The 16,250-nt window shown below is 49.8% G+C and overlaps 1 protein-coding gene across 1 annotated transcript; it reads right to left on the reverse strand.

The window, feature by feature from the left end:
• Nucleotides 1-7,686: 7,686 nt before the first annotated feature.
• On the reverse strand, nt 7,687-16,236 carry GLRX5 (glutaredoxin 5). Its single transcript, XM_084791441.1, has 2 exons — nt 15,896-16,236; nt 7,687-8,266 (listed from the first exon to the last, which is right to left on the reverse strand). Exons 1-2 carry the CDS (start codon nt 16,176-16,178, stop codon nt 8,091-8,093), a joined length of 459 nt encoding a protein of 152 aa, XP_084647567.1. The 5' UTR covers nt 16,179-16,236; the 3' UTR covers nt 7,687-8,090.
• Between the last annotated feature and the right edge of the window lie 14 nt (nt 16,237-16,250).

Below are 16,250 nucleotides of genomic sequence, written 5' to 3' on the forward strand. Positions count from 1 at the left end.
GTGCCACCACATCCAGCAAAATTTTTTTTATTTTTTGGTTTTTCGAGACAGGGTTTCTCTGTGTAGCCTTGGCTGTCCTGGACTCGCTTTGTAGACCAGGCTGGCCTCAAACTCACAGCGATCCACCTGCCTCTGCCTCCAGAGTGCTGGGATTAAAGGTGTGCGCCACCACGCCTGGCCCCCAGCAACATTTTTTGATTACTTAAAAATAGGTGTATTGAGGGAGGGAGGGAGGGACGGGAGGATACAAGTGAGGGGGAACCAATTGAGATGTAATCTGAATAAATTAATTAATTAAAAAAAATAGGTGTACTGATTCCTAATGAGATATGTTTTCTGCCTTTCTGGAAGTTCCATGCAGTGAGGGCTTCGCTGTGCCATTACACACAAAGATTCATATGCACAAATGTATTTGTTAAACAAGAACTACGTGAGGCGGCAGGTTTGGATTAGGGCTCCCTCACTGGACCTCCAAACCACCAGAAAGTCAACATGGAGTCATTCACACCAACGTCTCACATCACCCAACCAAACCTCAGGTACCTGACCTTCTGAGGAGCATGGGAACTGTATAAAATAGCAGCTTAATCCCCAAGCAGCCTGGCACAGTACTGAAGTTCTCTCCCTTAATCCTTCCCCAAAAGGTAACCCGATATTCTTCAACCGTTGTTCTGTTCCTTCTCCCATCTCTGCCTTACAAGAGAAGTGCTTTGTAAGTGGCCAGGCTGCTTTTATTGTTCGTCCCAGCCTTCCTTTCCTCATCTTTGTGAAGCCAGTGTCTCCGCTGAACCCCGAAGAACACTTAGTCCACCTAATGAGATGCAGCACAACCCAAAAAGTCGGCACATAAAGCCAGTTACAATACCCACATCAGTGCCGCTGTTTTAAATGACGCTCAAATGTATGCATGCTTATAGACCATGTGCGGGCTTGTATCCAAACCCGTGCACCAGGGGTCACATGGGCAAGCTTGGCTTAGGTATGGGGAATGTCATGAACAAGTCAAGGCATAAAAGATGACACTGACTGAAATTCTGGAGGAGCGGTAGAGGCTTGTTCTCCAGACAGAGTACTAAGTACCCAGCACTCAGGAGGCAGAGGTAGGTGGACCGCTGTGAGTTCGAGGCCAGCCTGGTCTACAAAGCAAGTCCAGGACAGACAAGGATACACAGAGAGACCTTGTCTTGAAAAACAAAAAAATAAAAAAACCACCACCAACAACAAAAGAAACTTTGTCTCAAAAAACAAACAAACAAAAACAAAAAACTAAAGCCTTCTACTTAACCATATCTTAGAGCGGTCATGTCCTCAGTTTGTACAGATACCAAATCAGGCATCCCAGCCCCAGAGGCTCCCCCAGATCCCCACTGTGGGATCTGAAGATGCTGCTCCCAGGGACAGGTGTTGTGCCTGTGGCCGTCCATCTATTTCTTTCTAGAACCCCAGTGGCCCTTACTGTGGAAACTTTCTTGGCACAGGATCCCCAAAAGAACACATGCCCATTAAAAGCACTAAAGGAGGCCCAGAGCTCCACCCGCGTGCATCAGCCATGGATCCCCAGCTCTCCTTGGGTTCCTTCGCACTTAAACACAACTGGACACGCCTCCAAATATCCCTCCCAGTACCCAGAAGCATCACAAGGCCTGAGGCAGAAGCAAAGTACCCAGTGGGCATGGAACATCCTGGTCCCATGCTCAAAAGCCCAGGGAGAGTAGTTGTGGTGTTTCCTCTGAACCAAGAGATACACAGCAGACATTTGAGGGACAGAAAAAGGAAACCAGAGAGGGTTTCCTAAAGGAGAACAGCATCCAAAGGCTGAAAAGAGGAGAGAAAATATTAAATTAGAATTGGTTTAAGAGATCCAACCAATCACTAACAAGGATCAGAGGTGGGGGGGGGGTTCCCAAGAAGCCACTGGAATAAGCTTCAGAACGGAAAGACCAGGCTCTACAGACTGAAAGCCACTGGAAGATAAAAGAGGAGAGGAAAGAGAATGCGAAGGGAGGGGAGGGGAGGAGAGAGGGGAGGGGAGGGGAGGGGAGGGGAGGGGAGGATGTGGCTCATAAGGAAGCACATACGCCAAAGATTTTTTTAAAGAGATCTTGAAGTGATTTCTTCATAAAAGGGGGATGGGTCACAAATACCTTCCACTATGCTTTCCCACCAGAGCTATAGCTGTTTATGATAATGAGGCCATGCTACCAAACTTGGAGGGCGAATGTCTCTGGTCACAGCCAAGCCTTTCAACAACACAATGGACATGACAAGACCTTTTCAGAAGAGCTGGTCTCACAGAGTGAACCTCTTATTTGACCATGTTGCCAGGAGTTGGGGAAGGGGGATTGTGACAAAGGGAAAGGCTGATGGGGCGGACAGAGGAAGGAGGGTGGAGGTGAGGGCTGGGGAGGAATGTAGACAGGAAGTGAGAACTTAGCACTCAAGACAACAAGTGGCTCTAAGTGAGGCAGCAACAAACACAGGGAGGCTGTGGAGGGTCAGAGAGGAGATGCAAGGAGAGCCTTGCAGGGGGCGGGCCTTACACAGCTGCTTCCTGGGATGTCACAGGAGACCATGAAGACTCTGGCCCGGCCACATGTTCATCTACCACATAGAGCCTTGGTGCCTTTCTCTGGGCATCACATTTGCTCACTGTCTGTCCATCTACCCAGGCCCACCTGCTGCCACTGATCTCTCCCTGGGACCTTCTACTTCCTCAAGTCCTTGGTTATGGGTGACCAGGAAGCAAGTCCCAAAGGCCTGGCCTCCCCTGGTTCTTGGTAAGGAAATGAACACATCCTCAGTAGGCAAGAGTTATTTATCTCAGACCCCTTACCAGAGCTGTGCCAAAGCACCAGGCAAGGCAGGACACAAGTCATCTAGCCAGACATCTAGAGTAAATTACAGCATGCAGGCCAAGGCTCGCACTGCAGCCCTGCCACTCACTGGGCAGTGACCTCGGACATGCAGCCTGATCTCATGGGCTCTCTGTGAGGTCATCTGCTAAAAAGGAAATAATGCCGCACATGCACTAATCTTTTGTGAGGAGTCAGTGAAATATATAATCTCAATAATATGTCTGTCCCCTTACGTAGCTGCCGTACCACATGGTGTCTGTCCACCATAAAAACCCAGGGAGGCAGACACACTATAGTTTCTTAGGGCTGCCATAAGAGACTTAGAGATTTAAAACACTGAATTTTTCCATCCTACAGTTAGGGGTCTAAAGTGCAAAATCAGATTCACTAGACTAAAATCAAGGCCTGTGCTCTTTACTTAGGCTCCAGAGTAGACACCCACTTTGCTTTTTCTAGCCTCTATAGGCTGACTGCAATCCATAATCCATAGCCCTCAGCCCCTTCTGTCACCCTCAAGGACACCCCCTTGTTACACCTCCGCTCTGACTGTAACCTCCCTGCTCCCACTGCTACAACTCTTGGCGAGGACCCAGGAGACCATCTGCTGGGCCCCAGGTAAAATTCTCAGGTTCTGGAGACAAGGGTCACGGCACCCACACACAGTGGGCTGAACAGCATCCCTCACCCTCGCCTTATAGCCCAGCACTTTGCTCTGCAGAGGTTACAGCATGGATCTGAAACAAACCCAAAGGTCTCTGTGCTAAGACTTTCTCCCCAGAGTTACACATTGGGGAAGTGGCAGGGCTATTAAAAGGTGCCAGCCTAGTGGGAACTCTTTAAATAGCTGGTATGTGCCCTTGAAAGAGCATGGAACCCATCTGATGCTGTCACCTCCTGCCCATGCTAAGAGAGGTGCTGCCCCACTACACACAACCCCTGCCCCCTTATACTTAATTACTTTACCAAGGCAACAGGGCCACCTAGTCATGGCCTGGGACCTGCAAAGTGAGCCCTGTCTTCTCTAGTTCAGGTATGTGTTACAGTGAGAGAACGCCAGCACCACCGTTCACAGGAAGTTGTACTTAGGATGATGGTGTGCAAGGCATTTCTGCAATTTTAAAGCCAGGATAGCGGGAAATGGGCGATCTGTGCCCAGCTTACCTGTAAGGGCTCTGAGCAACTTCTCCTTCAGGTTCAAAGTATGTGTACGTTTATGCCGACCCTGGTCCCTCATGGCTGACAGCTGAGCCCAGGCCAGCCACAATCTAGGACAGGAAGAGAACCCACCACTGAGGGCTCCGGTGAGTTCTCCAGGAAGCACCAGTGATGGGCCCGTCAGTCATCTGGAAATATTTCCCACGATGCATCAAGAAATCACCAGGCATCTCTATTAGGGGGACCCCAGGACCACAGTGCTTGCTTCTGACAAAATGGGATAGCCTCTGGTTAAACTGCTCTTCTGAGTGTAACTCCACACAACACAAGCCCAACATTTTAGCTCATTAGAGATTTCTACTGTAACAGGAAAGGGAATTATTTTAAAAACCCTTTGGCCATCTATTGAACCTAACCTTACAGACGTGTGGAGTACCTTCTGCCTCAGTTTGCAGTGACAAACACCATGACCAAAAACAAGCTGGAGAGGAATGGGCTTATGTCATAAAAACAGCTCCCAGGTCGCTCTCCATCACTGAGGATGACCTTACATTTCTGCCCTGCTACTTTCATGTCTTAAGTGCTGTGGTTATGAGCACAGATGTGGGCATAGGGACTAAACCCAGAGCTCCCTGTGTGTCAGGTATTCTACTAAATGGAGCTACATTCCAAGTCGTGATTAGCCATGTTCTGCCACAAGACAGAGAGACCTCCCTCTATTCCCTTTAAGCTTTCAAATGGCGGCAAATCAGACAGGGCCATATAAAGTCCTTATTTGACCAGCATAAACACACACCAAGTCCTCTTTAATGGCCCTGTTTTGAGACTGAGGTAAATATAGCGTTTGCACTTGTCAATCAAGCAGGAAAAGGAATGCACTCAACCCGAGGTTTGCTGAACAGCTGGGAAAGACAGAAGCACAAATTTAGAATGCTGTTCTGAGTTACTGGCCTGTGCTGATCAGCTGGTCAGCTACAAAACTACCTGTGTTACCCACGAGCGAGGAGGGATCACCAGTCAGTTTTCACATACTTCTGAGTTCGTTCCCTCGTCACCATACCCCCCACAGACAAGGGAGCCAGCTTGATTTCTTTTCCTGATGCTGTGATAAAAATATCCTGACAAGAGCAACTTACGGTTCCAGAGTGACAGTATCAATCATGGCGGAGGCAGCAGGCAGGGAAAGCATGGTGGCAGAGCAGGAGGCTGGCTCATCACATCACACGCACACTCAGGAAGCAGTGTGAACAGGAAGTAGCCAGACTACAAAGCCACAAGGCCCACCTCCAGAGACTCACTTCCTCTGACAAGGATCTACCTCCAGAAGGTGCCACCACCATGTGCACACCCTGCCACCAGCTGGGGACTAAGTGGGGGACACTCCTCATTCATGTCACTACAGGACCTGACTTCTCCTCAGTTCAGCCTGCTATGCAATATACTACCTAGCCAGGGCAGCCAGACCTCTCTGGATGGCTGTAGCAGACTCCTACCCATGAGTGAATTCAACAGGGTTAAGGGAGATGAAGGTGTGGCTCAGTGTTGAATACAGGAGACCTGGGGTTGAGAGTCACAAAACCATCAAAAAGTTATGCTGGGGGGCTGGAGAGATGGCTCAGAGGTTAAGAGGACCGACTGCTCTTCCAGAGGTCCTGAGTTCAATTCCCAGCAACCACATGGTGACTCACAATAACCTATAATGTGATCTGATGCCCTCTTCTAGCCTACAGGTGTACATGCAGGCAGAGCACTGTATACATAATAAATAAAGAAATCTTTAAAAAAAAAAAGTTACTCTGTATCCTAAAATAGTTACAAAAGATAGTTGAAATGAAGCTGGTGACATTCATGGATAGCACTGCCAGTCAGTCTCTGATGCTAACAAAAAACCACCTGAAATAAAAATGTTCATTCTTGGGCTGGAGAGATGGCTCCATAGCCAAGAATGGGCACAACACTAACAGAAGACTCAGTTCAGTCTCCCAGCACCGCCTTTAATGCCAGACGTGTGTGGAGCTATCTAAAGTCACTGGAGGGCTGGTGTGGTGCTGTCTGTATGAGGAACTTCCATGGCAGTCTAACCCTCACACTGAACTCTAATTACACAGACCATGAGTTATGTTGACTCCTATGAGATAACATCTTCAATCTTTCCCCTTGGTTATGGTGTGCAAAGCATACAGAAAGCATTGTTCATCAACTCTGGGAAGACGTCACACTACTTCCAGAGACTCAGCGGGATCATTCCCCAGGCAGCCTATTCTAGTCCAGCTAATATTCTAGAGAATGCCCACAGTGCGGTTTAGCTAATACGTTTTTTGTTTGTTTGTTTTTATCATTTCAGTGTTTCCCAAATGAGCCTAAGGAACACAGGCAGATCCAGGAAAAAGCCAAACACAGCAATAATGGAAAAGCGACTCACTCTACAGCTTGCATGGCAGCAAGGGGACAACCGCAGACTGATGTGTGCGACCCACGGCCTGGCATTCATGCACAGGCAGGGGTCATTGGTTAAGGGGCAGGGCTGGCAGCATAGGCAGGATCCTGAGCACAGCCTTCCCTCCAGGGCTCCTCCCTTACCTGCTGGACAAAAGGCTTCCACGATCTATGAGGAATCCACGGGGGCTCAGCTACATGCTCAAAAGAGCTGAGTGTGCAATTACTGTGGTATAGACCTTCACAGACTAACACGCCTTTTCTTCTCCCTTTAGCCTGGAGGTTGTCACTCATGAGGGCCGTTATCCTCTGATCTGCGCCCCCGCCCCCAGGGTCTCTAGTGAAAAGGGGGAGGGGTGGTCTTGGGACAACACTTTCCTTCCCTTCTTTGTGAGTCCCAAACCCTGGGAGCCCCATCCCTTCCATCCTACCTCAGGAAGGGAGTGTGGCTAAAGAGGTCTAAATACACAAAGCTTTCCTCGACCAGCTTCTGGGAGTCCAATACTCTGTGCCCTTTCCATGGGAAAAGGCCACCTGCCTCCTGCCTGTGATTTCTAGGCAGTTCTGTCTGGCCCCTGGAGACTGAATGTGGCTTCCGGCAGAACCAGGCACACTGGGTGTGTCCACGGGTGCGGGGTGAGGAGTCAGGTCCTCCACACCACTCTCTGGATGGATCAGCCCTGGGGAAGTCCCATCAAGACACTGCACTGGGGAACATACGCAGTTCCAATTATTTCCTCTGAGGCCCCATTTCATGAGGAAGAAAACGCTTCAGAGGCCAGCTGATGCCTCCTCCCCATCTAGCGGGGGTGGGGGTGCACACCGACATTGCCTCCAGCGCAGTATCACCACCTAGCTCAAGGGCACCTGCACTCCCGAGGCGCCTTAGGAACTGCAGGGCAGCCTGGGTGAGTGTGAGAGTCAGTGCTGACTAATCACTCAGTAGGAGAGCGCACAGGTAAGCCCTGGGGCTGCACACCGCCCTGGAGTCCATTCTCAGCACTATGGCGACAGGAGGCTGTCATCCCAGCACCTGGAAGGTGGAAGCAAAAGGATCTGAAGGTCAAGTTCACCTGTGGCTAAGTAATGCGTCACCGCCGGCCTGGGCTGTACAGAAGTGGGGAGGGGGAGTAGTGAGAAGCAGAAGAGGGGGAGGAAGAAAATACAAAGGAAAGGCAGCTAGTTCCCAGCATGCCACAGAGCTATACTTGCGGGGTTAACTACTCATACACACGCATGGTCTGTGTTGGCAATTTATTTAAAAAACAACACTCCAGCCATCACATTTTCTTCTCTGTCCACCATTTCCCTTTAGAAGTTACAAAAACATCAGGGGGTTGCCATCTTTATAACCCAACCCACAGACAAGAGTTGGGAGTGACCCCTGAAGCCGGCAGAGAATACAAGACAATGTCAGAACAAATCTGGGTCACAGCAATACCGGATTACGACATTGATTTACAGTGCAGTGGTGAGACGGTCACCAGAGGGTATTCTGAGCCAAAGACCAAAGAAAAAGCAGCTGCCTACTTGCAAGCCGGGAGGCCCAGCGCAAGCAAGGCAGCAACAGGACACCACTCAGTAAGGCTTTTCTGGCAGCAACTGTGATGGGGAGGGCGCACTGCTCAGCGAGGACTGGAGCCTTCACTTTGAGTCTTGGTCCTTCTCATCTGTCAGGGCGGAGCGGATCCCCAGCTTTTTCAGTTCCTCCACCAGGTCCCCATTCTGGTGCATCTGCAGAAGGATGTCACAGCCCCCCACAAACTCGCCATTGAGGTACACTTGCGGGATGGTAGGCCAGTTGGAATAGTCTTTAATACCTGTGGAGAGATGGGAGAGACATCACTGAAGTGATCAGAAGCCAGTGAAACCTCCACCACAGACACCACACCCTGGCTCCTGCAGAAATCCAGGCCCCTCCCTAGGATGGGTCCCAGAGCCAAACGGACAGCACATCACTTGACAAAGCACAGCTTCTCCCCCAACCTTCAGCCCCTGAGGTTTGTGTTAGGATCAGGTAAGGCTCTCGGTAAAACAGATCCATCAGCCAGGGACTCACCCTGGCAATGGGACTGTCCAACCAAAGCACGTGAGACAGGCAAAGCTATAATTATCCATACAGGTCATGTTTTCAGGGAAGAAATGTCACTTCCAAATGTGCTGTGAAATATGAGTCCACCCTGAACTCGCAGGCTGACTGGGTGACCCCACCTCTGCCTTCTTCCCACGGTTCTGAGCGGTGAGGACCACCACTGACCTACACTCAAGACACTGAGTGCATTCTGCCTTTGAGGATTACTGAGAGGCACAGAAAACCCTGGCCGATGCTGCAACTCCTAAGCCCCAGGTTCTCAGCTCCCTGGATGGCCAACTCTACAGAGCCTGGTGCCAGACACATGTATGTAGCACGTGGTGATTAATACTATATGCGTGTGTGTGTGTGTGTGTGTGTGTGTGTGTGTGTGTGTGTGTGTGTGTGAAGGGCTGGGAATATAGTTCAATAGCAGAGCATTTGGCTAGTGTGAATGAAGTTCAGCAAAAAATTAACAAAGGCATAAATACTGTAGGTGTTCTTAATGGCAAAAATGAGCATACAAATACACAAAATAAGTGAGCAGGTGCTTCCAAAAAATACAATATATATAAATCTGAAAATTAACCACATGGTGAGCTTTTTATATAGATAAACTAAAGCACAGGCCTTGTTCTTACTACCCTAACATTCAATACTTTTTTACAACTAAAATTACACAATTTAAGTTACATCCCAATGGTCTCAAAATCTCTTAAGATACTGCCTTTCTCTACAAAGCACTGAGCTGCTGTAAATGACAGAGCTGGAGGGAGCCCATGTTACAGCTTTTATCTTGCTTCTCCAGACAGCGAACACTGAGAAATGGTGGCAGGCTGGGTGTGGTGGGAGCCCTCGGCTAAGGCTGGCCTGGACTTCCCAGAGGCCCTCTCAAATCCTACCAGTCTCCACAGCCTCCGGTATGTAGCACTCTAAACTACCTCCCGAATCCAAGGCTTTCACCATACTGATGCAGGGTGCACGGAACCCTGAGACTACTCTGTACATGGGTCGTGTGTATTTGCTCTTTGTTTGGACCTTGAACTTGACCCTCAAATACCACCTATGGATCAGCTGCAAATCTGTTACCCTTGTGACGGGTAGGGTGTGGGAGTGAGGAACCATTTAAGCACAGGCTTCGCTGAGTCTCCTGAGGTGGACCACCTCTGTACGCGTTGCCTCTGTGTTTCACAGCTCAGCTTTTCTTCCCTGGAAACTTACTGATTACTTTTGCTGAGCATCCACTGATTTGAAACATCAAAATGAAAATACACTTGCTGCCTGAGGGCCACCCCAAACTACCTTTGGGAGAAAAGCATGAAGTGTTTTCCATCATCACTGTTTATCTACTTATCTCCCAGAGAGACAGAGCTTGCCCTCACAGTCCATAGTGGCAGGAAGTCACAGAAGCAGGCCACGCGCTACCAATTTTACAGCTCCTTACTTCACCCAAGCCCTGGCTGGTCACACACGTGAGACTCTGCTCCTGAGGACTGTGCCTCTGAGGGTTCTCCACCACAACACCCATCGCCTAGCTGCCAACAAGTGGCTCTCACACCAGAGACTGTCACAGCTCCACTCTGCCCACTGTCTGGCCTCATGGCTCACATGTCAAGAACTGCACCTCAAGGACAAAGGGCAACCTCTTGGCAGGACTCAAGGTGCCACATGCTGATGGGTCGTTGGGATTACTTTTGTTATTGTTGCTTGCTGGGAGGTTTTGTTTTGTTTTTGTTTTAGACCAGGATGGCCTTGGAATGCCATTTGTAGCCCAAGCTCTTAGCCTCAAAACTTGCAGAGTTACTCTTGCCTTCACCTCCAGAGTGCTGGACCTCAGGTGTAAGCCACAGACCCTGGCCTGTGAGCCACAATCTAGTCTCTTACTCTTCTGAAGACGTGAAGTGAGTAAAGGTCCAATCACTAGAGATCTGCACCTTAACACTAAGGTGCCCTGTAGGGATTGTTTAAATATGGCTTATTTACTTCCCAATTAGTTTTCAAAACTGTAATATTTAATGACAGTCAGGTAGGAACTCTTGAAAATTGGAGGCTCAGAGTAAGACTGGGCTTTAGTGGTAATCATGCTGTCTAGACAGTGATCAAGTTCGGTAGATTGTTGACTGGAAGTCACCCTAAAAGCCGAAACGCTGAGGGATTCAGTTCACTCACTGCTGCCATCAAAAACAAACAAACAAACCCAAGCAGACCACACTGCTAGGCTGGGTTCCTAATGTGCTTCCTCTGCATGAGGACTTTGAGTCTGAGGTCCCAGAGCCCATGTCAAAGAGCTGAGCACGACAGCACATGCCTGTAACCTCCCAGCTCTGGAGGCAGGGCTAGGAGGGGGTCCAGGGGTGTGCTGGCCAGCCAGTCTGCTGGCTCCAGGTTCAGTAAGAGACCCTGCCTCAGAAAATTGGGTAGAGTTACTGAGGAAGACGCTTGACATAGACCTCAATGTCCACACCCATAAGTATTTGCACCCACACTTGAGCCTCCTCCCCAAAACATAACAGCTTATCAAGCCAGAAAAAAAAGAGAGAGAAAATATATGTAAAAATCCCCCTGCCCTGTCCACTCTCAGGAGCTCTCCACACTGAAGCACCTAAGCACAGCACATGGCTGTGGTTTTCCTGGTCTCCGGATGTGGAGTAACCCCAGAGTCACATCGGGCTCTATAGTCTTGAGCTAGGTACATCACATCCTAGGATTACATTTCCTTCATCTCTCCCACCTTGGACACTGGGGATCTCAGCATGGAAACTGCAGCACCCCAGGAGAGGACAGCAAAGGCTGACAGACAAGGCTCGGGTACACACATCAGCGGAGCAGGCTCACTGGCCTCAGAGATGCAGCAAAGGCCCCCAAACTCAATTTCCTCAGCTGTAAAGCTGATCTATGCTGCCTCATAGATTTACTGAGAATATCAAACAACACATAATTGCCGAAATGACTTCCTACTGCAGTGGCAGGTACCACATGGATATGGCTTATGAATGTACGTGTACCCCCCCCAACCACCCCCACCCCATTAAGGGTCTGCTGTCCTGTTTGTTACAGAAGTGCTCTTCTGAGCAACACAGGAAAGAGAAAGCACAGGGAAAGAACACAGGAATGACACAAGCTGAGTGTCCATGCAGTAGTAAGAAAGTAGCATTTGCAGAGCTCAGGGCTGCAGCACTTCATGCTCCTTAAGTATTTTCCATAAACAACCCTATTAACCAATGCAGACCTATGATATATTATCCCTGTTTTATGGATGACGTTGGGGTTCAGAGAGGGTGAGTCACTTGCCCACAGTCACAGAACTAGCATGTGGTGGACCCAGGGCAGCATCTAGGTTTCTAAAATCTAAAGCCAGCCTCTGAACCCATGGCCTGGCTGCAGCTTGTCCTGCCCACAGCTACCTGCTCGCGCTCACTGCCCACGCGTGTACAACTGGCTTACACCTGATATCACTATTCACAGACAGTATTAAGCCATCAGTACTCCTTGCCACTTACTTCTGACCAAACGTGTTTCTGATATTTAGCCATGTTAAGTACATCAGGACCTACTTTGTTTAAGCACAGTATAGTTTTACCCTACAGCACTGAACTACTGTCTGCTACTAAAAAACCAAGATGCCATCTTGTTGGCTCACTCCCACCATAAGCCATGTTGTCATAAATACCTTACACCTGTTTCTTATCCTATGTGGAACCCTCTAGACCTGAGGCACTGGACAAGTTGGCTTAGAGCTAAACCTCTTCCTGACTTTGTGGATAAAGTTTTAAATGTCTTTTGTTTTCTTTTTTCTTTTTTTCTTTTTTTTCCCAAGACAGGGTTACTCTGTGGAGCCCTGACTGTCCTAGAACTCAGAGATCCACCTGCTTCTGCCTCCCAAGTGCTGGGATTAAAGTTGTGTGCCACCACCAATCTGGTTACAAATAAAGTTTTATTGAATTCAGCGTACTCAATGATCATACAGCATACAACAACAGAGCAACGGAGACACTGGGGACCCAGGAGCCCACTGACAGCCTGTCCTTCACAGAGGTAGTCTGTTTCCACCCCCAGACTATCTCACTGGGAGAAGAGAAACAGTTCTGCTCTTCACCTACACTCTGACTGTTAGGGTACACTCCCAAAGTGTGGTGCCAGATGCCCACAGCACATGGCTGGGTCCACACACATACAACTGCATATCCAACCTCTAATACTCACCAGATTAGCAAGTACCCAACTATTGCCTTGAATGCCCAGACACTGCTTCATAAACACTTACAGACTGGGAGAAGGGAGCTAAAAGAAAAAGAGCTCACAGGTAGGTGGGATTCAAAGAAGAGCTTCTAATATACCTGACAGCCAGTGAGAAAACTGTGGGACACACACACACACACACACACACACACACACACACACACACACACACACACAACTGCCAGCAGAGAGGACTCAAATGTCCCACAAGCCATCTACATGTCCAAAGCGAGCGAATGGCTGTGAGTTTGAGGCCAGCATGGTCTACACAGCGAGTCCAGGACAGCCAAGACTACACAGAGAAACCCTGTCTCAAAAAACAAGCAAACTAACAAACAAAACACCAAAGTGGCAGCTAGGCCAGCTACTCTGATGGTGTTACATAATGCACAAGCATATGGCAATGTCACATAGGCTTAGGCATAAAAAAAAGTTTGCAAGGTACAAAGACAAGAAAACATAAGGCGAGAGTTATGCATTCAACAACAGGCAGCCCCTACTCTGGCAGACACTGTTCCTGGTTTAAAGAGAACACGGAGATGGACACAGGACTGTCAGAACGCTCACAGAGAGGTCTGTGCTGTGACTGTGATGTGATTGTGAATAACCACAGCCTCTCATAGTCAGCAACAGTCACAGAAAGCCTGCTGGGCTCAAGCACCTTTCCCAGCACCACAGGCTATTGTGTAAGCCAGCCACCCGCCCACCCCCACCCCCAGACAGGATCTTACAACGCCTGCAGCAACAAGACTGCCCAAGGAACAATGAGGCAGTATTGTGGCCCAAGTTCCTCAGGAGCCCTGCGCTGTGGCCTGTATGTACCCCAGGTAATAAAAGTGAGGACCAGAAAGCATCTCTCTGCACTACACTTCCTGGACACTGGGTGAGAACCAGGGCCCTTTGTAAAACTCTGGCGCAAGAGAAAAGGAAGGACTAATGCTACTGGGGCCCCGCGCTGCAGCAGAACAGGTAAGAGGGCCCCTCCTTGTCTGACAAAGCAAGCACAAGCTGCCTGCCTGCTCCTTGACAGACTCAGGGTATAGACAGACTTGAAGAGTCTCCACACTGCAGAGGCCTAAGCTAGCTAACAAAGGCCCCATGGGGCTGGCGATGGGGGGAAAGAGAGGGGGAAACACACTCACACCAACCTGCCCCATCCAAATGTCAGCCCTCCCACTAACCTCCACTTTTCTCAGCCATGGGAGACAGAGGTTTATTTATTTAGATAACACACTTAGTAACCAAACTAATAATCCAATGAAATCAACAGTCAAGAAATTATAGCTGAACTCATTTTTTTGTAATCCCAGCACTCTGGAAACAGAGGCAAGAGGATCACCAGGTCAAGGCCAGACAGCACTGCATTGTGGGAATTCCCCTATCCCCTTATATATTGTATATGTCATCCTCTCTGGCACAGAAGACACATACTAAAATGGCAGCTACTTTATTACCAAAGTTCATGGCTCTCAAGGTACTTTTCTCTGTGTTGTCTAAAGTGGCCCACCCTGCACTTCTTCCCCGTGATAGTACTGCTAGGCCAGACTCTGAGGTAAAGCAGAGGAAGGAAGGCAAGCTAATGGTACCAGGAATAATGAACGGCAAGCCATGCATTAGGCTCAGAAACTGGTTTTCCTCCTCAGCTAAGATGGACGATTCCAAGGCAAATCTGCTCTCCACAGCCCCTGCCTGGCTCAAAAGAGTTGTGTCTGGGCAACAGCTCACACCTGTAATTCCAGCACTTGAGCAGCAGGAGGCTCAATTCAAGCTCTGGGCCAGCCTGATCTACACAGTGAGTTCTAGGCCAGCTTGGCTAGCTTGTCTAGAAAATAAAAATAAAATTGCATAACAACAACAAAATATCAACAAGAAAATGCAAGGTTTAAATTTTTTCTGTTATTGGGAGGGAGGAATGGGAGGATACAAGGGATGGGATAACCATTGAGATGTAATAAGACTAAATTAAATTTAAAAATTTAAAAATAAATAAAAATAAATAAATAAACTCTTCTGTCATTAGGGTACCTAACTACATAGATCAGAGGCCAGACATGTGAGATGGAAGGCAGACAGACCACCTTCCCGCTATTAGTGTCACATTAGTGGTATTCCGTTACATCAAACATCCAGGCACACTGAATAAGGGAACATAAATTCTAACCAAAGATCCTCAGACTTCATATTGAGCAAGATGTCCACATTGCAATTGTCTGCTTGCTAAGAGTCACGTCTGCAGGGCAGATCCCAGGTCGGAGGCCTGCTTATCTTCCCCAGCAAGGAGCCACCCCTGATCCAAAACTACAGCATGGCCTAAGCCAGATAACCCCTCAAGCCTCACAAGCAGCCACATTTTAGCCTGACCATTTCTTGCCAGGGATCAGGCCCAAGGCCCTAGCTTTTCTCCTCCCCCACTCAAGAGCAAGAAAATTGAGTAAGGTACCAGGGGCTTAGCAGGTCAACTAGACATCAGGACCCAGTCTCTTTGCCTCAGGCTCAGTGAAAAGCCACTGCTCTGGCTGTTCTGACCTCTGCCCTTGGGCTCCAACCTTTCGGCACTTTGTTAATGTGGTAGGGGTCAGAAGTCGTGACTTCCCCTTCCCGCTGAACCTCTCCCAAGGTCCGGCCCTTACACACCGCCCTTCTGTGCTACGGTACCTAAAAACCAAAGTTCGCGTCTTTCCCCACAGATCAGATCCAAACATGAGTCCGGCTGGGCTATGGTGAAACCCTCTCTGCAGAAAGAAGACAGTGCCTGACACTCGGAGCCTTAAACATTAGAGGCCAGCCTTTGACCTCATCCGCACACACGGGCAAGCCTGAAACCTTCTCACATGCGCAGCCATAAGTCCCTCCCCCATCCAGTAGGCCGCTGGTTTACAAGCCCCTCCAAGTGTCCCCCAAATGTGCAAACAAGTCGCGGGTACTCGCTGCGAGTCCCCTTCTCAGCCAGCCACTCCCAAGACGGCCCGGCGAGGGGTCACGCGGCTGACCACCCTCCTCCGACGCTGCCTGAGACAGCTCTCCCCCGGATGGGCCGAGGCGAACCCCCAGCCCAGCTGGCTTACACAACCAGGGCCCTCGCTGCTCGGGATCCGCTCAATTTCACCGCGCCCTCGCCGCCAGATCCCGGGGGCCTGACCTTGCCGCAGCTCCGGGTCGTCCAGCACGTTGTAGGCCGCGTAGTCGCGGACTCCGTGCAGCCGCAGGATCTGCACCACGGCGTTGCTGAAGCCGCACTGGGGCTGCTCCGGCGTCCCCTTGAGGAACACCACCACCTTGTCCTTCTTCACCAGCGCGTCCAGCTGCTCCGCCTGGCCGCCCGAGCTCGCCGCCCGCACGCCGGCCCCTGGCAGACCGCCGCCACCCACGCCGCGCCCCCAGCGCAGCAGAGCCGCCGCCGCCCGGCTCAGGGACCCGCTCATGCCCGCTTGCTTCCCACCGCCTCTGAGGCCACCCCGGAGCTTACGGTGGCCGCGGTGCCCGGCCCGCCCACC

This window comes from Acomys minous (genome assembly GCF_964271855.1).
Source record: "Acomys minous genome assembly, chromosome: 8".
In the NCBI taxonomy this organism is placed as follows: Eukaryota; Metazoa; Chordata; class Mammalia; order Rodentia; family Muridae; genus Acomys; species Acomys minous.

What these genes read in the sequence shown, in the direction of transcription:
- GLRX5 (XM_084791441.1), bottom strand. Translation starts at nt 16,178, where the DNA reads ATGAGCGGGTCCCTGAGCCGGGCGGCGGCGGCTCTGCTGCGCTGGGGG. An exon ending in CGACCCGGAGCTGCGGCAAG is followed by an intron (nt 8,267 to 15,895) that starts GTCAGGCCCCCG and finishes ATCTCTCCACAG; the next exon opens with GTATTAAAGACTATTCCAAC.